At 38.7% G+C, this 25281-nt stretch overlaps 4 protein-coding genes across 4 annotated transcripts; all 4 read left to right on the forward strand.

Annotated features, from left to right (window-relative positions):
- The first annotated feature begins 1271 nt into the window (after nt 1–1271).
- On the forward strand, nt 1272–5557 carry LOC136242946 (uncharacterized). Its single transcript, XM_066034449.1, has 6 exons — nt 1272–1505; nt 1559–1594; nt 1696–1753; nt 3738–3792; nt 5154–5304; nt 5364–5557. The coding sequence occupies exons 1-6, from the start codon at nt 1454–1456 to the stop codon at nt 5555–5557; spliced, it is 546 nt and encodes a 181-aa protein (XP_065890521.1). The 5' UTR covers nt 1272–1453.
- Nucleotides 5558–5563: 6 nt separating this feature from the next.
- On the forward strand, nt 5564–6691 carry LOC136242917 (golgin subfamily A member 6-like protein 22). Its single transcript, XM_066034418.1, has one exon. The coding sequence runs from the start codon at nt 5564–5566 to the stop codon at nt 6614–6616; it is 1053 nt and encodes a 350-aa protein (XP_065890490.1). The 3' UTR covers nt 6617–6691.
- A 1409-nt stretch (nt 6692–8100) lies between these two features.
- Nucleotides 8101–19507, forward strand: LOC136242849 (ubiquitin-protein ligase E3B-like). The gene is made up of 29 exons (XM_066034342.1): nt 8101–8245; nt 9699–9823; nt 9867–9916; nt 9969–10018; nt 10248–10321; nt 11419–11475; nt 11635–11739; nt 11785–11832; nt 11907–11955; nt 12007–12092; nt 12305–12381; nt 12779–12884; nt 12936–13044; nt 13094–13128; nt 13256–13288; nt 13337–13458; nt 14452–14585; nt 14652–14800; nt 15150–15337; nt 15820–16038; nt 16141–16240; nt 16355–16552; nt 16814–16912; nt 17119–17364; nt 17905–18029; nt 18218–18400; nt 18849–18960; nt 19013–19105; nt 19262–19507. Exons 2-29 carry the CDS (start codon nt 9707–9709, stop codon nt 19451–19453), a joined length of 3156 nt encoding a protein of 1051 aa, XP_065890414.1. The 5' UTR covers nt 8101–8245; nt 9699–9706; the 3' UTR covers nt 19454–19507.
- A 206-nt stretch (nt 19508–19713) lies between these two features.
- Nucleotides 19714–24569, forward strand: LOC136242942 (ATP synthase subunit C lysine N-methyltransferase-like). The gene is made up of 4 exons (XM_066034446.1): nt 19714–19978; nt 20349–20486; nt 24232–24282; nt 24331–24569. Exons 1-4 carry the CDS (start codon nt 19754–19756, stop codon nt 24517–24519), a joined length of 603 nt encoding a protein of 200 aa, XP_065890518.1. The 5' UTR covers nt 19714–19753; the 3' UTR covers nt 24520–24569.
- The last annotated feature ends 712 nt before the right edge of the window (nt 24570–25281 follow it).

Raw genomic sequence — 25281 nt, forward strand, 5'->3', positions numbered from 1 at the left:
CAAAGGCACAGCCTGTGAAACCTGATCGCATACAGAAAATTAGTGACAAAAATAATTAATTATTATATAGCTACAAATTATAAATCCGCAAAAATTAGTTACAAATAGCTAGCTATATAAGTCAAATGTTTCCAATGTTCATCTAAAAGAGACTTACCGGCAACTACTTAATACAATAGGCTAAAATGAATTGCAAAACGGAATGGGTTAGATACACAGTAATTATAATGCACTTGTCAATTTCATGCCCCACCCCCGGGGAATCCCCACACCCCAAGTGGGGATTTGACACTGCCTCTTGTCCCCACCCCTGGGGCAATTGACAGTTGTCCAATTCACTGACCAATTTTCGGTAGTTGCATTACTAAACAATAAAATCGCACTTGCTACAGGCATATAGCTAGCTACCAGGTTAATTACCAGTCGCATGCATGAAGTATACGCTTAGTCATCCTTTAAATAGGTGTAGTCAAATCCCCTACTAGGGGGGTGGGGACATAGTGGGGGATTTGACAGCCGATTTTGCCCCAGTAGTGGGGAATTTGACACCACGATTTGTCAAATCCCCTGTAGTGGGGCATGAAATTGACAAGTGCATAAAGCGTGTGCATGATGAGTTGTTTGTGCGGAAGCGAAGTTTGCAGTCTGATGGCTGTAGTTCAGTAGCAAGAGTTGATGACACCAATGTGCATGGGAATCTAGCTCAGTAGTTGAAAACCTATGAATAGTATTCCTTTCCTTCCTGCACGTGACTGTTTTATTAGGTGTAAGGCTTGTAGTCCCCCTTTGCACGATCCAATTTAATTGCCCCCATAGCTAGCATATATATTTTAAGATACTAAGACAATGATAATATAAATAAACACTTAAACAGTGGGAAGAGAGGCAAACTCTGCCCAGTCCTGGGATGATGGTATTGTTGCCATTACAGAAGCAGCATTGCCACGTTGAACATCAATGGCAACCTTCTGAATCAAAAATTGGGTGGCCCTATTATCACCAGACTGTTCCATCACCCGGGAACCTATCCGCCTCACTAATGAGCGTGCATATATGTAATAGTTATACCACGGGCACGAGTGCTTTGCCTGATATATACGCACAAGCCCGAGGGCCACACATGATCAAGCGCCTAAACGAGACAGGCGCTTATATCTTTATTAAATCATGAGGCGCGGCGCGTTAGCAACCATATACAATGTATAAAATCAACGATATGGATGGAGTACGTATTTTCTGTAAAGCCACTTGTAGATGTATATATATATCAACGTGATGGAGTGGATGTAATGACCATTACAGCACTTGGCAACGCGTTGTGTTGTGATGTAATGATGGCGTAAGTATCACGTGTGCTGATTGTTGCTATCAACGCGCGTCTTTAGTAAAGCGACGTTTTCGAGCAAGTTTGTGCGAATTCTCTTTGCGATTTAACAGTGGAAACTGTGAGGAAATGTTGTGTGCTACGTTCAGAAAGCTCTCGACTTTGCTGCCTTTTGTTAAAGGTAGGTGTGGCTAACAATACTTTACTGTAGTTAACATATTGTATTTATTTTAGGTAAGCGACAGGCGAATCTGAATGCTTTTAGTCAAAGTAAGTAACACTCGTGTGTGTTATGACTACATGCAGTATAGCAAATTGCCACAGTGATCATATGATAGAAAGTAAAATGTTTCTCAACTTTTTATGTACAGCTGTTGACTTCAAGGAAGCTATGATCCCAACTAACCATGTGTTGGACCATAAGCAATGGTGAGATTCCATGTAGTTATATAATTCACAAAAAATTGATATTAGAATTGTGACTGTTCTATTAGAGTAGTGACTATTAGAGTATCTCGATCTTCGCACATCAATTTCTTCACAGTGTATAGTTTATAACTGTAAAGTGCTTTTATAACTGTTGTCTTCTTTTTTCCCACTGGGTTTTTGTACTTCAATACAATGTGAATGATTCCCAGCTTGTTTGTTTTTAGTGTCAGTATAGTTCTGCAAGTCCAAGGGGTTTGGCCCCCCTCAGATTCGCCTGTGTGTTGTGTGTGTGTGTGTGTGTGTGTGTGTGTGTGTGTGTGTGTGTGTGTGTGTGTGTGTGTGTGTGTGTGTGTGTGTGTGTGTGTGTGTGTGTGTGGCAACATAACCAAGTGGCTGGAGCATTGGCTTGGTAATCAAAAGGTTCCTGAGTCAATGCCCGGTTATGCCAAAGGTGTTGTTGTTTCCTTGAGCAAGCAACTTTACTCATATTGCTCCAGCTGTTTAAATGGGGACCTGGTGACCTGGGAAAGCAGCCTACCCAGCTGTAACATCAATTGGTACCTGGTATTGACTGGGGAAGCAAATTCCAACTGTCTATGTCTCACACAGTGGGTGAGACATAGGACTTTAGGTGCCCATACCTTTACTTGTGGGACATGGTACAGCCTCCTGCTGGTAGGCGTGGCTATGCTAACACTGGAACTGAAGGCTTTGCTTTTGTGTGTGTGTGTGTGTGTGTGTGTGTGTGTGTGTGTGTGTGTGTGTGTGTGTGTGTGTGTGTGTGTGTGTGTGTGTGTGTGTGTGTGTGAGGCAGCATAGCCAAGTGGTTAGGGCATCGGCCTGGTAATCAAAAGGTCCCAGGTTTGATTCGCGGTTGAGCCACTTTGGTGTTGTTGTTGTTTCCTTGAGCAAGAAACTTTACTCACATTGCTCTAGTCTACCCAGCTGTTTAAATGGGGACCTGATGGCCTGGTGTCAACTGGTGAAGCATCCCACCCAGCTGTAACATCAATAGGTACCTGGTGTAAACTGAGGAAGCAAATGCCCAACTGTCCTTGTCTCGCTTAGTGGTGTTGGGGTCATTGTGGAACTTTAGGTTCTGCGTCCTCTCTCCAAGAGACCTGGACGGTCCTCCTGCGGGTTACTAGCCCTCCCCCAAGAGGATTTGCCTGCACAAGGTTCAAGTGCCTGAGTGGCAGTGTTGGGAGTAATGCTTTACATAAGTAACGCGTTACGTAATATTATTACTTTTGTGGTAACAAAGTAATATAACGAAATACGCTATGAAAACAGGTAATATAACGCAAGATACTTTACTTACAAACGTAACGCGTTACCTAAGTAATATAATTACTGTAACGAGTCTAATATGACGTAATATTATTACTAAAAGTAACGAAGTTACTAATCTCGTTAGTAATCCTCTGAGTAACGCCTAACCACAATGGAGTAACGAGGCCTATTGAATGAAGCTTATTCACTAGCTTCTTACTTATAACCAAGATTTGTACATTGTCCAACAACGCAATCATGTCACGTGATAAGGTGGTAGTTCCACACGTGACAGCTTAAGGCTGTGGACACAAAGTAATATAATATGTAATATTATTACAGTTACTTTATTTTATGGGTAATATGTAACTGTAACTAAATAGTTCTGTTGTAAGTAATATGTAATATGTAACTAGTTACTTTTACAAAGTAACTTGCCCAACACTGCTGAGTGGTGCACAGGCATCCCAGTGCTGGTTCACTGGGCAGCAATAGCTATGTTTTGCATGGCTGCCGGAGGCTTTACTTTGCTTTGCTTGTGTGTGTGTGCATGCGTGTGCATGTACGTGTGTAACTGAACAGTCTAGTCACTTACAGTCATATTTATACATGTAGTCAACCACAATACTTGTATTTTAATATTTTCATCATTCACAACACTGTGTATATGTCACTAAATTGTGTATTTATATATTTAACAATTATAATACAGGATTCTTCATGTACCATTGGGATCTTATTTTTTCTCGGTACACACCACCAAGGAGGTATGTAACATGTGTGTCACATATACATCTCAAATTATGACAGATAATAAACCCTGGGATGGATCCAATTATTCCTTATTGGTGTCCCTAGGGGTGGATCCAGGGTTTGGAAAGGGGGGGGGGGAGGGGGTGGTAGGTAGGTAGGTAGATACATGGAGCAGGGGTCTAGGGGCACGGCCACCAGAAGCTAAAGTTAATTTTTATGTTTCAGACTGAAATTTTTGATGTAGAGTGGTTTATGCACAAATGTCTAAATCACACTATTTTCGACTGTAAGTGGATGAAGAGATAAGTGACAGTCATGAGTAGTTCAGCTAGCTATGAGGCTAAAGAACACATACAGCATAAACAATACCATGTAAGAGTATTAATTTAACTATACAAGGAAACATGCTAATACAGTGGAATCTCGATTATCTGAACTAATCGGGGGAAAGGGTGTTCATATAATCGAATAGTATGTAAAATCAAACATCCATACATTTATATACAGAGCTTTGCTCAACTACTCTAATAAAGCATACACTTGTTGACAAAATACCCTAATTGAGCAGTTGATTTGGATTGTAAGTTCGGTTAATCAGTGTTCAGATAATCGAGGTTCCACTGTAGAGATCGAGGTACTCTAATAGAGCAGTCCGATGTATTCTAATAGAGCAGTCAAAAGTACTCTAATAGAACATTCATAACAGTTGCAGGTATAATTTTACTTGACTAGCTTGAAACATTAAACTTTTAGTTGTCAACTGCAGAATATGGATATAGCTATTTGGATCACTACAATACTCCTGACCAGCCATATTAAACCATAATTGATAGAACTAAGAATATTAATAGATCCGTAGAGCATGCATGGTTTGAAACAACTGATATTCAAAATCTGTCAGTAGTGCCCCAGACCCCTGCCTATGCATGGGATAATGCTGAAGATTTTGTATATTCAGCAACTATGGAGGATTCTCAATAGTGTTGTGTGGTGATTGTTCTATTAGAGCATTTGATTGACTACTCTATTAGAGTATCTCAATCCTGTGTAACATTTTTTTTGGGGGGGAGGGACTCCCCCTGGATCCGCCACTGGTCTCCATTGACCACATGTGTTAACTAGGGCAAAAGAAATCCAAAACACCTAAGCCTAAGCTGCTTACAAGAATGCAGCCCTCAAAAAAATTGTAAGAGGTTATATATATATATATATATAATCGTAAGGGGTTATAAAAATAAAATATATATCTGTGCATGTAAAGTATAGTATAATACAGGAGTTAAGGGGTATTTAGATAAGGGTGTGACTTTTCAATTTTACTGTCATTATAAAACTTAGCATCACCACATGCTTTATTGTACTTGTATGTATACAGGTGGATGCCACATCTAACGAGCTAGATACGAATTTCTTCTGGTCAGATAAATGTCCTACCTCAACAGATGAGGGATATGATTCTATGATAGACTATGCTGTGAATAATCAAGTTGAATCCTTGCAAGGACAAGCGCAGCTCATGGCAAAAGGTGAGAGTGAATATATCATCTCATAAACAAATACCTTTAGTTTATGCAACCCTCTGTAGGGATTAAGGGAGTTGTTGAAATTTATGAGAGTAAACTGTGTAGTCTGAAGGAAGAATATACTGAACAACTGGAGGAACAAAAGAAAGAATTAGAAAAAGAGTATCAAAAGAAACTGAAGGAAGAAAGACAGCAAGTGAAGAAAGAGCTAAAGGACAAGTTGGAAGATCAGAAAATCGAGATGGATACAGAATAAAAGAAAATGGAAGAGGAACAACTATACAAGCAACAACAGCAACAACATGAATTTGCTATTAAAGAGGAAGACTACAACAAGAAGATTGATGAGCTGCAAGAATACTATGAGAGTAAGCTGCATACTGTGATGGAAGAGCACAGTAAACATCTGAAGATAGTAGAAGAAGAATATAAAGAGGAGCTGAATGAAGAATGGAAAGAGTTGAAGGAGGAAATGGAAGTGAAGTTGGAGAAACAGAAAATAATGATGGATGAAGAAATTAAGAAGGTGGAAGAGGAATACCAAACTAATCAACAAGATGAAATAGCTCTTAAAGAATATGAATACAATGAGAAGATTATTGAGCTAGAGGAAAGCTATGAGGGTGAGCTGTGCAATTTGAAAGAAGAACAAAATGAACAAATGGAGAAACAGAGAAAGGAAATAAAGGAACAATATCAAGAGAAACTGGAGGAGGAAAGGAATAAGATGAAGAAAGAGCTGCAAGAGACATTGGAGATTGAGAAAAGAGAGATGGATGAAGAACGAAAGAAGGCAGAAGACCAACAGCAACAGCAGCAGCAGGAATTCACTATTAGGGAAGAATTAGAGTACAAGAAGAAGATCAATGAACTACAAAAACACTATGAGAGTAAGCTGTGCAGTCTGAAGGAAGACCAGAACAAAAAACTGGAGAAACAAAGAGAAGAATTAGAGGAAATACATCAAGAGAAACTGGAGGAGGAAAGAAATCATCTGATGGAAGGGTTTAAAGTAAAATGGAAGGAGCAGAAAAAGATTTATGAAGAGCAGAAGAGGATTGAAGAGGAACAACGAAATAGACAGCAATGTGAATTTACTCTCAGAGAAAAGGGGTATAAAAAGAAAATTGGTGAATTGGAGAAAGCTTACTGGAGGAAAGCAAAAGAACTAGCAGTACGAGAGAGAAAAATGATCAATTTGGAGAAAGAATTTCAAAATTTGATGGGGGATCAAGAGTTGAAGATTTGTGAGATTGAGCAAAAATATGACAGGAAGGTACGCAAACTGCAGGAAGAATGGAAGAAGTCCAAATAAACAGCAACAAAAGACTGCTTTAACTATAGACATATATAGAGTACCTACAAAAAAAAACTAATTTAAAAATTTAAAAGTGACAAAAAAACATATTAAAAATGTTAAAATGTTCTAAAAACTATACAGAAATAAAATACAGCATATATATAATCTGAATGATTGCATGTGTTAACATAAGTGCAATGAAGACCTATATTATTAGCCAAGCACACATAAAGGAAAATGCATGCACATTGAAATTGAAAGAGTAATTGAAATGTGAAATTTATGCATGTACATGTGTTCTAGCTACACATCTTACAAAGTGTGATTCATTAAGTTTCTATGCATATATACTCTTGTGAGTCAACTTCTCAACAAGCATGCATGTTTTTATATGTGCATGCATGTGATTTGTATTATACCCATGACCACATGCACACTTAGCTGTATACTGACTTGTGAAAAAAAGTGAGAGAAGACTTTCAAGTTGAAGGTGTTACTGAATGCTATATTCACATTTATGAGTTGTTTGGAAACCATGCATGCACATTATATAAACCCATAATATATTTTAACACTAACTTCATGCCAGGACAGTGGCGCATACATGTTGTTGCCTATAATATCAGTAATCACTGTCTGCTTGATTGATTGACATCATGGGGGTGCATTATTATATGCTGCAGGGGTTTCATTCTCATTCTTGGCTCAGTAGCTATATGTACAGACTCATGCATGCACTGTGACGCATTCTAGTTTGGATGAGAAGTCAACTAATATTATTTTTATACTCTGACAACAGCAGGTGCACATGCAGACAGCTTGCAGTCCATGCAGCGGGCAACTGCTTGGAGAGCCGACTAAACTTAAACTTAACAACTTTAAAACAGGCTGTTGACAGGTGTCCTACAGACCTTCAGCACTTGAGCTGTAAAGCCCTATAGTAAACATATAAGTAAAAATATAGCTATAGGTCAGTGAGGGGGCAACAGTGCACTTCTGGGCAATAATCTGTGTTGCTAGCTGGCTACTGTATATATAGCTATGTCATACTTCACGGCACTGACTATTTGTAGGCGTGAATGTCAAGCTATAAAGTAATATGATCGCTCTGGCAACTTTTGCCCTCTCACAGAGATTGTATGGGCCATCATACTGAGATATAAATATATATCTTACCCTAATATTATTAGAAAGGTATATGGTATAATGGGGCCGCCGCCGGTAATTATTATTTTATTATTAGCGCTTTACAGCCCGCTTTACAGTGACCAGTACTGAAGGTCTGACAGGTATATATTATCTATGGGGCCATGTATAGTCTGGCAGCGCTCGCCCTGCGAGGGGCAGTGCTATGGGGTAACCAATGGCACCGCTGAAAAGCAGTAGCTTTCTACTGATGCAGAAAAAAATATTTAAAAATCGTAATCAAAATTTTACTGACACAAGGCATTTTTGAAGCCGCCTCATGGCGCTTATAATTTCCAATCAATAAGCGCTTCTTGGGGAAAAGAGATCGGAGTATATGCGCACTCTTCCGCGCAAGTCTTCATCTCCTGCATCTTCAGCTTCTCAAATTCGTCAGTGTACGTGAAACGGAATTCTTGAACAAGTTCTTAGACTTGGTGTATTTCAGACCACTGGAAGGTATGAAGAATATAGACCATATGTACTCGCCATACGTGCTATGCACTCGTCAATAATCCACTCACTACCTGCTACGTACGGAACTTAGATAACACTATGTAGCTGTGGCCTGTGGATGTACTAAGAACAATTACTTTATGTACTTTTTCTTCTTTTTTTTCTTTTACTATATACAGTATAGATATTTAATATGCACCTATTAATGCATGTATTGCCCCAATGCCCTCTCCACCACCCACCCCCGCGGAATATGTGGGGATATGACACACCTGAATGTCAAATGCCCCATAGTAGGGCAAACCTAGCATGTCAAGTCCCCACCATACCCCAGGTGCAATATGGGGGATTTGACGTATAGAAAGTAGCAACACAACACATTTAGGCACTTGTCAAGTGGGGGAATAGGGGCAATATGTTCACAGGTAAATTAGAAGAGCCCACAGAACCGTAGACTCTTATGATGATGATAGTGTACTGTGTGTGTTTTTTTTTCCTTTTTCACTCCTGTATGGAAGATCAGCTATAGCCAATCACAATAATAAATCAATCTCTATATTGAAGCATATCTCATCTTTTTACCTCACCTTTTTAATAGCTGAAGCATACTTCAGTTTTTGGTAGGGCCATGGCTGTAACAAACTGAATACCGTATAGTAAACTTTGGCAAATTCGATCTCACTCTTTAGCTATGAAGATGCACTACAAGTAATTGACTTGTTAAACTTTGGTGAATTTGTAGCAAATCGCCAAATTCACCAAAGTTTCACACCCACCAAAGTTTCCCATCACATCCTGACTGCCCCTGTTTTTTAGGGTTGGGAAACAAACAATGCTATTGTCTTCCCTCAACCATCAATACAAGAGGGCACCAACTGGGATTTTTACCACAGAATCAACTCCTTTTTCCCCTTTGACAATTCAGCGATGGAGAATCTTTAATTAATCCATCAGGTGTAGAACATTGTTATGTACTATAATGTGCTTTGATACTCAACTTTGAGGCCGTGCATCTGTCATTTCTACAAGACTCAAAACTTGTGTCAAATGTATTGAATATTTCCACAGCTCTTAAATACCCTAATAGAACAGTCACTACTTGGGTTTTACCTCTCTACTTTGTGTTGCTAGGGAGAACTCTGTTGCAGTACCCAGGGCAAGTTTATGCCAATCTATATGACTAGTTACCGTGTAGCTAAAAATGTTTGATAGGCAAAGGTTTCATGGTTGGACTTTGTTAACCTTTGCGCAAATTTTAAGGATTAAGTGTAGAAAGCATTGAGCCTGCTTGCTGTTTTCAATTGTGAGTTTACAAATAGTCATGAAACCTGAAAACTCTATATGTTAGAGGTAAGGCATGTTTGGTGTAATTCTTACGAATTTTTGGCTGTAAATTGGTATAGTTTTGCAGTAAATTGGCTGAGCGTTACCTCTTACATACTGTCCCCACCACAAGTTGAGAACATGAGTCAAGATGTTCACTCTAACAAGAGGAAAGAGGACACTATTGTTGAGGCTCAACGGGCAAGGGAAGAGAGACAGAATGTGAAGGCCAGACAGTCGGCAGCCATAACTATACAGGTAGTGTAGTATGTGATAAGATATGGACTAAGTGTGTTTGTAGAAATTCATGAGACGACAGGCTGGCCTTATTAAAGTGGTCAAGATTTTGAGGTAAAAATCACCTCGTATGAACAGCAATTTAAGTTTGCCATTATATTCTTAGACAAGAAGTTGATGAGTTTCTCAGTGATCCCAACTCTTCCACACAACCAGGTGCTCCAATAAAATGCTTAGTGTCTAGTGGATATATTGATAATATTATTGTTAAAAGAGATTTCTCATTTTTCTTTGGGGTAAAAAAATCCGTTGTGATTACTGGGAATTTGTAGACAACAACCGCTAATTGGAAGGTCCTACAGGATTAAATAGCCAGTGTGCTAGATTTGTGAAGTATATATTTATTGTGTTGTGTGTTTATACATGTGCATGCGTTGTGGTGTAGGTGTGGAGTTGTTCTTGGTAGCCAGGAAGGTGTTGTTTTTACGAAAGTATCATTCATGCAAGGAAGATAACAAAGTATACTGTTCAGTGTTGCATTTGTGTTGTACAGTAGTTATTGCGTCCATGAATTGAATGTATGTGTGTATGTATGTGAGTTAGGGACTGGTAAAAGATGCTGAGAGGTAGCTGCAGTGGATGCCTGCTACTAGGAGCACAGTGCTGAAACAATTATTTGATTATTTAACTATTTGGTTGGCATGACTATTCTAGAGCTGTGCGATACCACCTTAAGTTTGCATAATGCGATACTACACAAGATATGACGTACATGAGATAAAAGTTTGAATCAAAAATGTGGTCCAACATCATCAACTATCTGGTTATATTGCAATATCAATGCCCACGATACCAAATCTTGGAGTAGAGTATTGCCACTTGGTATCACGATACCAGGTAGTATCGATAGTATTGGCTCTACTATATTCGATTTGTTAACATGCTATTCAAATATTCATTGGCATTTCTTTAACTGTGCTCAGAAAGATGAAGTCAGCTCTGAAGCTTCAGGTAGTGAGAAAAGTGGAAGACAGCACGACGTTTCAATATAGCATGTACAGGTGTAAGTAACCAAAAATATGTAGAATTGTTATTGGTCGACAATAGATACCAGTTGATAATTGGTCACTCAAGCTATTTGCTAGATGAAAAAAAAGAAGCAACACAGGGTGATGGGAACCATAGAAAATAAGCAAATCATTGTCTTAATAGAAGTAATAGAAATAACTTCAGGCTTTAGATTATTAGATAGAAATACATACCTAAAGTTATTTTGTTCACAGCTATTTGAATATTACTCGTTTCAGCACTGTTTCTGAAGGAGTTCATCACACACATGCACACCACACACACACACACACACACGCACACACACACACACACACACACACACACACACACTACACACTCACACACACACACACACACACACACACACACACACACACACACACACACACACACACACACACACACACACACACACACACACACACACACACACACACACACACATATGCCCCTAACACACACACCCTCCCCCACTCCTGCTAGGGTTCTTGAAAATGTACAGCTACTTTTCCTTCAAGACAATCATATCTTTGTATGTTTGCTAGGTCTTTGAAAGACTCTGTCAACTTCTTATTAGGAGCATGGAGAGTGACCATGTTAAAGTAAGCAGTGATTTATTTGAATGTCTAAAATAACAGTGAAGAAATTTCTCTTTAAAGAACTATGTAAAAATGTTCATGATTACTGAACTACCACAGTATAACAGTTATTATTCTCAGAGTATTCAGTAATGTATTGTCAATCGTACATTATTGTTACAGATTTGGTACGTGTCTGTTGCACTAAACAAAACATATGCTGTTGCGTGGATACGACAAATCAAAATTGTTCTAGTGACTGTGTCACAACAACTGTCTACCCTAAAGGTACAGTTACTGTAATGTGCACTAAAATATTAGCATACACCACAGCCGGGATCACCAAAAGACAATCCCACAATCACACTCTACCTTCACATGGTAAGCAGAAGGGGTGTGGCTGTATATAGTGGGAGGGGCTGTGTGCTGCACTGTGCCTGCTATTCTCCATATAGCTACTATTGTTCACTGACTATACACTATGGAAGATCAGTGAGAAAGCTGGTATGTGGGATTACTGTTGTTGTTCACAAACCTATAGCGGTGCTTGTTTAGGTGCTCCATTGAAGGCTACACTTCATAAGCTATGCCTTGCAACTATCTCTCACCTTGTGAAGAACAACCTTTACAAGATAATGAAAGTGAGTGGAAGTGTGTACTATATGTGTATGGAATTATGAGAGACATGGAAGGCAGACAAATGTTAGCTTTGTTATCATTTGGTTTTATTATACTAAAACCAAATATGTTTCTTAATCAGTTGGCACAAAATCGGCAACACGTTTGTACCTATATTAAATTTTGGTTATCCTTTGTTCAGATATTGCAATTTTACTGTTGTGGTCTGTTGTAGGAGTTGCTGTTAACTGGTCTGGGATCACCACAACCTGGCCTGAGCCAGCACAGCCTATCAGCTGCAACCACCATCAGGTGACCAGCCCCTCCCCCTCCTCTTGTGTACACTGCTTGATCCACTGTATCTGGATACTTAATGTGTTTGTTTTTTTTTGTTGTTGTTGTGAACTGCAATGTTTTTGTAAGTTTTTGCCTTGGTTTGTGCAGTGCACATCTCAAATCCGTATGACATTTTCAGATTGGCAGATTTGTTAACATCTCGTTTAAATACTCTAATATAACATACACTTATCTAGTAGAACACACAGTTACTGGTAAAATACTTTTGGGAATTATCATCAAAGTTGTTCAGATTGTGCTGGTGTTTATTATGAAACACTTTAGTAGATACAGTACTGTAAGGACTTTAAAAAATATGGTTGCTTTAGAGCATTTCTGATATGTATGGTTTGTGCATTGTGTACTATTGTAGGATGTTGTCTTTGTGTCAGTACCCCTCTGAAATGATGTCACTATTTACATCACATGTCATGACGGCCCCAGGGTTGATATTTCACATGAACAAACATTCTTCAGAGGTGAGCACCATGGTAGTACTATGATTGTGATTTGTGGTTCTTTGTTGCCAGAGTGTAAACAAGTTGGTGGAAGCTGGGGTGTTGGTGAAGTGTGTGGAAGTGTTGAAGACTGACAGTGTGTGGGAAATGATTTCGTCAAGTGGTTCATTCTGTCTGTTAGGTGTGTGAGTTTAAAGTATAACAGATTAGTATGTGTCAATTGTCCACAGGTAATGTTATCCAGCTGTACTACCTACACAAGCAGGTGATCGTTATAATAATACACACGTGTGAACTTCATGCACACAGTCACACGCTCAAACATATGCACATACTACACACACACGCGCGCACCAACACACACTATTCACATAACTATCCCACCACTACAGGGTCTACCTCACTCCAACAAGACACTACTGATAGTGAGTGGTCATCACATGATCTGATCACATGATGTCCTGACATGTTAGGAGTCGTTGCTGAAGATTCTTGACTATTGTCCATCATCATCCTCCTCCTGCCAAAAACAGTCAAGCCACACCTACTACATGCATCCCATATTTGGAAGTATTAAAGAGACTGTTGACCAAAGGTTAGGAACACATATCAATTTGATCACTTAGCAGTACTAAAGATGATATTCATAGATAATACAACAGGCAACAGGAATTTGCAATTCCTATTGGAAATAATAGTTACAAGAATGGGTAATGATTGTAGTAACTTTGCACTGTTTTTTTAAGCAGTTTCCTTTCCTGTAAGGGTGATACTGTACCGAGGTTTTCCCAACACATCTGTAAATCGCAAAAAGCATAACCCATGATTCTCTATACCACTTCCTGCCTTTTATCAACGTGACTGGTGAACCAGATCAACCGGTGTGACTCAACCAAATCGCTTGTTAATAGTGTTTTAAACTCGTATACTTTATCAGTGTTTCCAGATCAACCAGTGTGACTCAACCAAATCGCTTGTTAATAGTGTTTTAAACTCGTATACTTTATCAGTGTTTCCAGATCAACCGGTGTGACTCAACCAAATCGCTTGTTAATAGTGTTTTAAACTCATATACTGTATCAGTGTTTCACTCAGCTATACATATCTCATCACATGGTACAGATGCTTAAAAACTCACATGATGGATACACATGTGAATACATTGCATTTAAGTGTTGCAAAGATTTGAAATGCCCCAGTATCAAACCACGGTAGTAGATAGCTTGTTTGCTGTATGGTTTATGGGTAACAGACAAACCCTACAAGAATTTTTGGCACAATGTTGGGTTCACAGTGGTTGATGAAGATAACAAGTTATGAATCGTGTAGGGTGAGCGATATATCTAACAAGCTTACAATGATGTCGCTTGCAAGGATGAATATTATCTGTTCCCTATAAAATGCTTATTTTAACAGAATACCACCACCCTGTTACCAGTACCTTCCTTTGTTTCTGTCTGTCTTATACCAGCACCTGCCTGTGTACTGCTAAGTGATACATATGGCTGATTTAGATTTCGTGTTAAACATGTGTAGTGTAATGAGGCTGTGCAATAGGAGTGATTCATTACTATTATCCTCTACACAGATACTTGGACTCAGTGGCATGTGTCATGGAACAAGTGAGATTGTTGTGTCATCATCACTTCATTGAACAGCTGTTTGCTGTTGTCATGGCTACCACACCATCACCTGCTCTAGTACCTGTTCAACAAAAGAAAGGTTTGTCCATTATGAGTGTATTATACTTAAAGACAGAGAATACTCATGATGATATACATTATACAGGTGTTGTTAGCAAGTTCAGTGTATGGAGACACTTGACAGCTGCTGCAAAGATGACAGCTGCCATTACTCCTCAGGAGAAGGAACCTTTGCTAGTTGAGTCACGTCTGGTGTGCAAGTTATACCACAAGTGTATCTCATTGTTCAGTCAGGTACTGGAAGAGTCTACAGTAGACCCTCAGTCATCCAACCACCACTGTTTCTAGGTTTTGTGGCAAGTGTTGAAATAAATTAATTCTGAACGAAGTTCAGTTACTCTAATACAGCATACACTTACTCTAGCAACTAATTCAACAGCCATTAATTTTTATTTTACATTAGTGGTGTTTGAATAACCAAGGATCTACTGTACTTCTATGCTGTGTAAATAGTTTGAATAAATCGTCATGTAGATGCTGGTGTCTATTTGTGCTGAATTTACAAATACTTAGACACCAGTTTGTATAGATACCTGCTGTTGAGGTGTTCTTTTAAAATCTTTTGCTAACACTTTTCATCCAGGGAGTGAGGGTTGATCTACTAACAGGATTGAGTTGCCATGGTCACCTGGTATCTAGTTTATGGCACACATTGAGTGGCTGGTATCCAGGTGGTTCCAAGGTGTTGTTACAAGCCATCCGCACTAATAAAGCAGAGGACTTCCTTGATGTGCTAGCACTGTTTTGTCACTGCTCTAGCCACCTCTTAGTGTAAGTATCTCTTACGTACAACTGTACATGTGCATTTTTTGGTGACTGTTCTATTAGAGTAGATAAAATTAATGACTGTTCTATTAGAGTATCTCAATACAATGTAGTTAATCAAGGTAAGGAATTACACACATCTTGGTTCCATTTGGTATTTCTTAAGTACAAATATTTTGCTCAAGTTTTATCCTTATAATGCCAGCATTTTGCTCCTTGCTTTTGTTTCCCAGGCAAAATTAACACCTCACAAGTAACTTATGAAAGGCCTTTACCCCACAGTTATATTTATTGAAGATCACTCTATGTCTGTTTAACATACATCCACAGACAACTTGCCTAGACTGCAAGTTGTCTGTGGATCAAGTCACCATCTGGTGAGATTTTTTCTGAATTATAAGATTACGTTTGTGAGTTGTGTACATTGTTCATGGTGTCAACTGCACTGCTCACAGTTCATATCCATCAACAATGTCTTTTTCTTATAGTATACTGGATGATACAGAGTTCTATGATAAACAGGAGTTCTTCACACTGGCTGAACTACAGGAGTTGGCCTCACTGCTCAATCACATCATATTTGTGTGTGTTTGGGAGAATGTCATCATCGACACCACCATCCTGTCATCTTGTCGGGACTTGTTGTCCATTCTCTATGACAGGGACACCAGGAGACAGTTCGCTCCACAAGATCACTGGCTAATCAAGTTAGTTGCTAATAGAATTATGTGGTGCCATCCAAAGCGGAGATGTTTTTTACATCCTTAGTTTGAAGTGTACTGTGTATGTATATGACGATTTATTTGTAGGGAGTTGAAGGTTACCCAGTTCATGTCAGAGTTCAAAGCTACAAAACCTCGAGCACTAAGACTATACCAGACACTACCTCATGCCTTGCTACACAGAAAAGTAAGAGTAAAAATTGTGATATTTAAATTTTGTAATTAAGAGAAAAATGAGCTAACTTTACAGGTTTGTGGTATTTTTAAAGCTGTATGTATTTATTGTATTGTTATTCTGCAGAGGATTGAGTTGTTCAGAGAGCAAGTTAAGATGGACAGAAGCTCACTGGGTTTAATAAATGCTGACAACCGGCCAGTTGTGGTATCCTACATCACTATCCATCGTAACTCATTATTATCAGACAGCTACGCTGAGCTAGCAGGAATAAGCTCCAGGTGTCTTAAGGGAGTAATAAGAGTGAAGTTCATCAATGAACAGGTTACTATAATTTGTGTCACAATGAATGTCTGTGACAAGTTGTATTTTGGGAGTATATTTTATAGTCAGTTTTCATTTTTTCTATCTGTGGTATTGTTAAAAAATCACCTGGTAACAGTATACCAGAATGCCTGCATACATCGCATAGCCAGTTTTGCTGGTGTATTTTATAAATTGAAATATTTGATTTGCCATTTTACATGTATGTGATGTCTTGTGATCATGTGATGTCTTGTGATCATGTGATGTCTTATGTGGTAGGGGCTGGAGGAGGCTGGCATTGATGAGGCTGGTGTGTTCAAAGAGTTTCTAGAAGAAGTGGTCAAGAAAGCATTCAACCCTGACCTGGGACTCTTTAAGGTACACTGTGGTATTGACATTGTAGAAATGTTTTGTATTTTGTGTACAAAGTGTATTGTGTCCCTACCAGCAACTTTCTTCCTATGTGTTCTATGCTGCTGATGGTGGTTATGACATGATCATTTAATATTTAAACTCTGAAAATTTTTGATTTCTTTAAAATTTAAAGCGATCTTCTAATCTACGGTATGGATTTGTTCCTTAAGGAAAATGGTGATGGAAGGATCTACCCTTCTCCTACAAGTTTCATCCAGGAGGACCATCTCTCATTGTTTGAGTGTGTCGGCAAAATACTGGGTAAAGCCATCTATGAAGGTATCCTAATGGATGTCCCATTTGCTACCTTCCTTCTCAACATGATGTGTGGAAGACGCTATGGCTCCATGTATAGTTCACTGGATGAGCTGAGCTCTCTGGATCCAGCACTGGACAAGTCTCTGCATTTTATCAAGGTTATTGGTACACATAACTTCTACTTGTGAAACTTTTATTTCATAGATATAAAAGTGTGGTTTGTCTCTCATACCATGTTTGTGTTTGTGTGTGTGTGTGTGTGTTTGTGTGTGTGTGTGTGTGCCAGTCTACCCAGTTGCTAAAATGAGGACCTGGTGGCCTGGTGCCAACTGGGGAAGCAGCCCACCCAGCTGTAACATCAATGGGTACCTGGTGTAAACTGGGGAAGCAAATGCTCGACTGTCCATGTCAGTTTGAAGGTCCAGGTGAGACTTCGGGTGCTCACACCTTCACCTGTGAGACATAGTACAGCCTCCTGCGAGCTACTAGTCCTGCCCCAGGAGGGCATGCCTGCGCTGACTCATAGCACCTGAGTAGTGCACAGGTGCCCCAGTGCTGGCCACTGGGCAGCATGACCACGTAGCGGCAGCTGAAGGCTTTTAGGCTTTGCTTTGGCTTTGTGTGTGTGTGTGTGTGTGTGTATGTGTGTGTGTGTGTTAGACAAAGAACCATAGGTACTGGTACTGTAATTGGCATAGGATTATGATGGAGATGTGAGTGACTTGTGTCTGACGTTTAGTTGGGAGGAGGAGTTGATGGGCAGTACTGTCACACATGATCTCAAACCTGGGGGTAGATCGATAGCTGTCACCAATGAGAACAGGTAGCAATCCAGTGTTTAGAATATCTGTGTTGGTGTGTAGTGCTGTGAACATATATGCTGGTACAGTGGAACCTCATGAACTCAGTTATCTGAAGTTTTGTTCCTAAAATTTCTACTAGTTGAGAATACTATGTGAAAGATACTCTCCTTTCATATGTTGTATGACTTTAATTTTATTTCGGATGTAGAATTAGCTATGTCCATTTGATGGCACGGTTCAAGCTATACACACAACTGAAGGAGCAACTCAGTGCCTTCATCAGGGGCTTCCGTGCTCTCATCCCTGAAGAGTGGACATCTTGTTTTTCTGGTCCTGAACTTCAACGACTGATCAGTGGAGACAATGTGGAGATTGACGTTGATGACCTAAAGTAAGGACCACTATTAACTCTTTAGTAGAGTGAAGTAGTTTGAGAAATGAGGAGGAGAAAGCTTAAAATGTCGGCTTGTTTTGTTTTCTAACCAGTTACATTGTCCGTTTGTTGAGTTATTTTAAGTTTGTGAGGGCAGCTCTGTCGATTAGCTAAGTTTTATAAATGATGCGTTAACTTGTGTTACCTAATTTATTGATGCATGCAGTAGTTGGTAGTCAGTAGCATAGCTACTGTTGAGGCAACCGAGGCATCTAGATGCCTTGGTAAAATTTTAGAAACTGAGTAGACAATAATTTATTTTTGCAAAATACTCTAATAGAACAGTCAAGCTACACTTGACTCTAATAAAGCAGCCAAGTGTGTGTTGGCTTCCAAAAATTTCTATTAGTTGTATCTGTCATAGTACATTAAAGTGATAGCAATATTCACTATATCATATGAGCAGGCGACATGTCCGATACTATGGAGGATACCATGGCCAACATAAGGTGATTATGTGGTTATGGGATGTAGTGAAAAATGACCTCAATCATGAAGAGAAGGCAGCCTTCTTAAAGGTACACCTGTTGAGTATACCACAATTTATTTCATTATCTTAACCCTCTCCAGTTTGTCACTAGCTGTTCAAAGCCTCCATTGCTAGGGTTTGCCCACATGAAACCTCCATTTTCTGTTAGGTGTGTGCAAACCACTGAAGAAGAGGTAAGCACTTGTAACATTTACAAATCCTCCATGGCTTGTATTTGGTACATTAAAACATTTTAAATTTGTAGAAAGAAAAGTATTGAATAAAAAATACATTATCACATAATAATAATAGTATTATGTGTTGTCCATGTTCTCTTTGTCTCATTACAGGACAGAGGTGACACAGTTGGCAGTGTATTGAGAGGGATATTTTCAGTGTCAAAGAAACAGTCAACTGACCGATTACCAACCGCTTCAACATGTTTCAACCTTCTGAAATTACCAAATTATAACAAGAAAGGTGTTCTAAGAGAGAAACTAAGATATGCTATTTTGTCTAAGGCAGGATTTGAACTATCTTGAAATATTTCAATGTATTTGTGTTGTAAGACACCATAAAAATGCTATTCACTTTGACATGGCACTGTATGCTGATCCATTGCTCTGTGCAAGCATTGGAGCCCTAGTTGCAGCTACTGAGCTACAATGGACTCTTGATATTGTCTATAGACTATGATGGCAAAGATGTACTGACCTATATGTGTACAGCAGTAGGAGTATAATATTGTTGTTTAGTGTGGGTAGCTGGCTAGAAGTAGCTACTCTAATAAAACATACACATATAATGCATTGTGGGATTTAGTTTTGCATGGAGGTGTGTTAATGAATGCCAGCCAGGAGAAATGGCACAGAAGGGCGAAGGCATTGGGTTGGATAGTTGGTGGAGCTACAGTGGGGTTGTGTGCGTTGGTGACACCATTTATTCTACCCGCGTTAAGAAAGCACTGCTTGCCTTTCGTGCCAGCTACCACTCAGCAGGTACGAGTAATTGTGCAACACGCGAGAGGTAAACGATTGGTGGACATCGGTAGCGGAGATGGCAGAGTGGTGAGTTTCTACATTTGCACAAAGGAGAATTAGGCTATCGCGCATGCGCTAATATTAATACATCTATCAATGTACAGTAAGCCATACTCCCCCCCGTACGGGGAAGGTGGGGGATTGAAAGTCATTGGGAATAAATTGTTAGGTCAAGCCTCCACACCTATGACTAGTCTCCAGACTAACCTATGATGAGGATACGAAGGAATTTGACATGGAGATTAGATTTTATCATGTGCCACTTCCTCTTGTTCAAATTCCCCACCCTTGGGCATGTAGTTAACTTCACATCCCTTCCTAAAGCCCAACATTGCCCGTACTGGGGGGAGTGGTGATTAACATTGATAGCCAACTGTAAGCTGTATCCTCTATTTAGGTGATAGCAGCAGCAGCAGTAGGATATGAGGCTGTTGGTTATGAGTTGAACCCATGGTTGGTGTTGTATTCTAGAGTGAACAGTTGGTACCATGGAGTGTACAGGAATGCTTCATTTCACTGCAGGGATATTTGGAAAGTGAGTAATTGGCAGGAAGTTAAAATGAAGGACCCCTCCAATGGCCATTAGGCCACTCCAAATGAGAAGGATTTCAACTTTCATATGCTATGCTAGCTACAAAACTATACAGTGGTCCCTCGATTATCTGGCCACTGATTATCTGAACTTTCTGTTATTCAAACTGTGGAAGTGACTGTTCTATTAGAGTATTGAACTGAGCTCATAAATGTATGAACTTCATTTATTCATTATCTGAACACACACCTAGGACCCAATGAGTTTGGATAATGGAGGGACCACTGTAATGTGAAAGACATTGCTACTAAGATTTTTTACCTGTACAATTTATATAGACCTGAACACACACCTAGGACCCAATGAGTTTGGATAATGGAGGGACCACTGTAATGTGAAAGACATTGCTACTAAGATTTTTTACCTGTACAATTTATATAGACCTTTGAAATCCCATTGAAATAATTTCTTATAGAACAGTCACACTTTTAACAGTAAAGCTATTTTTAAAGCTATTTTTAGCAAAAAAAAATAGGATTTCCACTTCTATTTCAGCTGTACATTATCCAAACTGTTTACATTTGGTATCAATTGATTGGTCTGTGGGGAGTAAAACATTTTACTCTGCAAGGAGAGTTTGGATTACAAGCAGAGTAACAGTAACTCAGGAGAGTAAAGAAAGCTCCAAGTATGTTGTAGACTGGTTAACTACACCATCATTATGGCCATACTGTGAACAACCATGTCTATCTCCACTACTTGTAGCAGCAGAAGCAACCGCAACAGAGTTTATCCACAGTAGGTGGACAGAACAAAGATGGGCGCATTAGTGAGGTTGCAATAGTTTAAAAATCAGTGATATTGTTTAATAATGAGTCAAGAGCTCATAAGCACCTGAAAAGGACAATAAGCCTCACCTCACATTAAACTTCTACTACATTCTCAATTGCGATAGTCTTGTATTGTGATCTATCTGTAGTAAAATTATGCTTACCAAAATCCAATAATCGTCTCATGTGGCCAGCCCCATTTTCCTGAGGACAAGACTGTGTGGTCCACAGAAGGGTGGTTGGAGGGGGGAAACCAATTCTCACAATTACTTCTCATGCACATGTTCTTATGATGTAACTCCTGAGTATATACTGGCTTAATTAGATTACGTCACGATATTGGTTTGCACCAAGGATGATGTAATAATTGTGCTAGTCACCTCTGTGAGCAGACAGAGGCAAAGATGCCCTGGTAATATATTATATATTGTATCTGAAAACATTGTTCCTTGACAATTCTGCAGATTTGTAGTGAACCGTATTCCTTTCCTAACCTTACTAGCACTTCTAAGAGCTCTGTACTAGCTAAGCCCATGGCATTTTTAAACTTTTGTAAAAACAGTCAGTAATCTAGATTTAGCCCTTTATTACACTAAAAAATTGGGTTTTGTTTTGTCATAGAGTTCGTGCAAGTGATCTGATTGACTCTGCCAACATTCCTGCAGTAGTCACAAAATGTTTGCAACAGTGACCAGATGGTTTATTTGTTGCCCACACACAAACCACCTGGTACACGAGGCTAATACTGGCTGTGCTGTCTACTATAGCAATAACTTAATAAATTGTTGACTTCATTTTGAAATTTAGCCACCTGACCCATTTCATTGCCTTCATACAGAACACTATCTAAGTGTACACTATAATATGGACACCTGCCTAAGTTGCAAATCATGAATACACAAGAAAAAATCATAGAGACATTGAAATCCATGCAAAAATACACAAGCTGTAAAGAAAGGTTGTGGCTTTTAAAAACCCAGGTGAAAAAAGTTGTAAAATCATTGGTTGCATCCAAGAAATGGCTGCAATGATGTTGACACAAAAGATTTTAATAATGGCTGCTATAATGCCAAAGCTAATAAATAATGGCTGTGCATTATTAAAATTTGTTAGCGTTAACACATCATTGCAGCCATTTCTTGGCTGCAACCTTCAATTTTACAACTTCTTCACTCAGGGCTAGGCTACACCCTTTTAACAATTTGCCTTCTTCCAATCTTAAACTGGATATGGGATATACAAATATAATGATGATTTGGAAGGCAGAAGTTGTAATAGTATTGTAATACAGACTTTATTTGACTATTTGTTGTTTTGTAATACTCTAATAGAGTGCAGGACTTCTAATTGAACACATATAGAATGTTATGAATTATAGACTTTTAATATTGAGTAGATTTAAACTAGGTAGAAATTAAGTTAGTTAAGTAGCTGACAACAGCAGTTCAGTGGTAAAGGGTTTGGTAGCTAAGATGGAGGTACCTGGTTATGATCTACTGGAGGTAGCACCTGCCATGTCCATTGACCACAATCACACAGTGGCTATATATCAGAAAGACAGCCATTTTTCTCTGTCTCCAACTGTCAACAATTAAAGTGAATGACACACAAGTTAAAGTAGCAAGACACACACTATGTCGTGCAGCCAAGAAAGCAGACACACCACACTGTTGGTATATTGACAGGAAGAAACATGTTTTTTCTTGCACGTATAGCTCCATCCTTCTTGAAAGCACAACAATTTTTACTTATGGCTTTGGCACCCAAATTTTAGCAAAAAAATTGCATTTGTGAAATATACAAGCTTTCAAAATTAGGATTTAATTCATGATTTTGGGGGCCAACTATTTTTCACACTTTATATAAGCCTGTATAAAATGCAAATTTGTACCTTAATTGCCATGAAATTGGCATACATTAAGGAATATTCATACTAAGTCTGGCACGAATATTCAAGAACAATTATTTCTTTGAAAACAGATTTTTTTTTTGTCACGCTGCAAGGTAAACCACTTATGGGAATAACTTGACAATTTTTTTGTGTATAGGTTAACCATTATAGCTTAAATCTTTGGTTGTGCTTTAAAAGAAATCACAGTGACAGCTATGAGATACAAGGAAAGTCAACATAACGTAAAATCGTGGGGAGCAGAATACTCTAATAGAACAGTCACCAAGTGACAAAGGTGCACAAAACTTTGTTGCCCAGAGCTGGTTCAAAACAGACCTCCATACCTAACTTTAAAACTTTTAACCACTGTTGTACTTAATTTCATTATTGTCTTCATTTATAATGCTATGTAATGGGCAGAACATATAGCTAAAAATAAAGCAAAATGGCTACCGTATAGCCTAAATATTTCAAGGGGAAAATTTTTCACTGATTTTGTGGTTTTGGGGGTTACCAGCAAAAATTTTATAAATATTGAGACTTCCGTATACATTTTGGGAGTGTTTGCACATCCATGAAAAATTTATATTTTAGCAACATTGCTTAACCTCAAAAAAGTTTCCCCTCAAAATATTTAGGCTATACAGTATGTCACTAATAGTCAGATGCATATTCAGTCACACATTATATTATACTTGGCACCATCCTTTCATTTGATGCTGGCTCTGTGTGGTTCACCAGTCATGAACTATAAACTAATATTGGAAATTTAATTTTGATTAGGGATCATAGTATGAAACTAGGTGTGACTGAAGTAGGAACTTAATTTACAATAGCTTTGATTTATTAACCCAAATTTACAATTTTTCCTTCACTATTTTGTGTGGGTTAAATCTGCACATGTTGTGTGTATTTAAGAAGAAAGAGTTGCAAGTCTTGCAAGTTGCAAGAGAAATGTCCCCTTTCTTGCAACTAAAGCTTACAAGGAATTTTTCCCCGTGATACAATCACTATTGTTTTCTTCCAGGTCAAGTTTTCAGGATATAATACTGTGGTGATATTTGGTGTGAAGGATATGGTGGGTATCTGACTGAATAAACTCTGTGTAGAACATAATTTATTATAGATGCGGCCACTTGAGAGCAAGCTGCTGCAGGAGATTTCATCACATCCAACAAGAATTATCGCCTGCAGATTCAACTTTCCCAATTTGACACCCACCATATTTATGGATTATGGTCCCAGCAGTGTGTGGGTGTATGACATCACAAACAGCACTGAACACCAGCAGTATACGGACTCCTCTGTACAATAGTTTATGTGTTAATGATGTTACAGTATATTATGACTCATGTAGAGGCATTACACTTTTAGACCACGTGTACGTCACCTAATAAGTGAATATGTGCATGCCTCTAGGGCACACTGCATGCATTCTGTTAACACATGAGGATCAAAACTGGCATATCATGGAGAATGGATCTTTCTCTTAAGTGTGCATATACAGTTACCATGCATGCCTGTCTAAAATAATTCTGCAGCAATTTTATTTTTATACAATTTTATACTTGTGCAGACTTGCAGTGCATGGCGATGCTAGCATTATACAAACTTGTGCAATGCTACTTCTATAGTAGTAGTATAGTGTTGCTGCATTTGAACAATGTTATGTAGCAGTTTATCACTATATTATGGTGTAGCTATCTGATAATAGCTATATTATATTTGTTGTTCTATGTGCAGAGTGTATTTTTGTTTTCTTTTCGCTTTCTCATTTCTCTAATTGCTATATGCCAGGATTCAGTGCATTTTCTGAATGCAAACTTCAGTTTCTGAATGAATGCATGCGGTATAGGCATGGACAATTGCTGCTATGTAGCTTCATGTTCATGCCTTGCCTTCATTATATGGACTGGTGACTTCAGTTGCAGGTGCATAGATAGGCCTATATATGTGGAACATCAAATGATAACACACCTCATGATCAAGTCATAACATATATATGTATAGCCAGTTGTATCATACTGAGTATAGACTATATCATGTACATGTGCAGTGTCATGCACAAATTAATAGT

Source organism: Dysidea avara, chromosome 13, assembly GCF_963678975.1.
Source record: "Dysidea avara chromosome 13, odDysAvar1.4, whole genome shotgun sequence".
Taxonomy (NCBI): domain Eukaryota; kingdom Metazoa; phylum Porifera; class Demospongiae; order Dictyoceratida; family Dysideidae; genus Dysidea; species Dysidea avara.

Excerpts from the sequence above, each read along its gene's own strand:
- LOC136242917 (XM_066034418.1), top strand. The coding sequence starts at position 5,564 with ATGGAAGAGGAACAACTATACAAGCAACAACAGCAACAACATGAATTT.
- LOC136242849 (XM_066034342.1), top strand. The coding sequence starts at position 9,707 with ATGAGTCAAGATGTTCACTCTAACAAGAGGAAAGAGGACACTATTGTT. Across the intron at positions 16,913-17,118 it reads CTGACCTGGGACTCTTTAAG|GAAAATGGTGATGGAAGGAT; the intron begins GTACACTGTGGT and ends TTGTTCCTTAAG. Across the intron at positions 17,365-17,904 it reads AGTCTCTGCATTTTATCAAG|GATTATGATGGAGATGTGAG; the intron begins GTTATTGGTACA and ends TAATTGGCATAG.
- LOC136242942 (XM_066034446.1), top strand. The coding sequence starts at position 19,754 with ATGAATGCCAGCCAGGAGAAATGGCACAGAAGGGCGAAGGCATTGGGT. Across the intron at positions 20,487-24,231 it reads ACTGCAGGGATATTTGGAAA|GTCAAGTTTTCAGGATATAA; the intron begins GTGAGTAATTGG and ends GTTTTCTTCCAG. Across the intron at positions 24,283-24,330 it reads TATTTGGTGTGAAGGATATG|ATGCGGCCACTTGAGAGCAA; the intron begins GTGGGTATCTGA and ends AATTTATTATAG.
- LOC136242946 (XM_066034449.1), top strand. The coding sequence starts at position 1,454 with ATGTTGTGTGCTACGTTCAGAAAGCTCTCGACTTTGCTGCCTTTTGTT. Across the intron at positions 1,754-3,737 it reads GTGTTGGACCATAAGCAATG|GATTCTTCATGTACCATTGG; the intron begins GTGAGATTCCAT and ends ATTATAATACAG. Across the intron at positions 5,305-5,363 it reads AGCGCAGCTCATGGCAAAAG|GGATTAAGGGAGTTGTTGAA; the intron begins GTGAGAGTGAAT and ends AACCCTCTGTAG.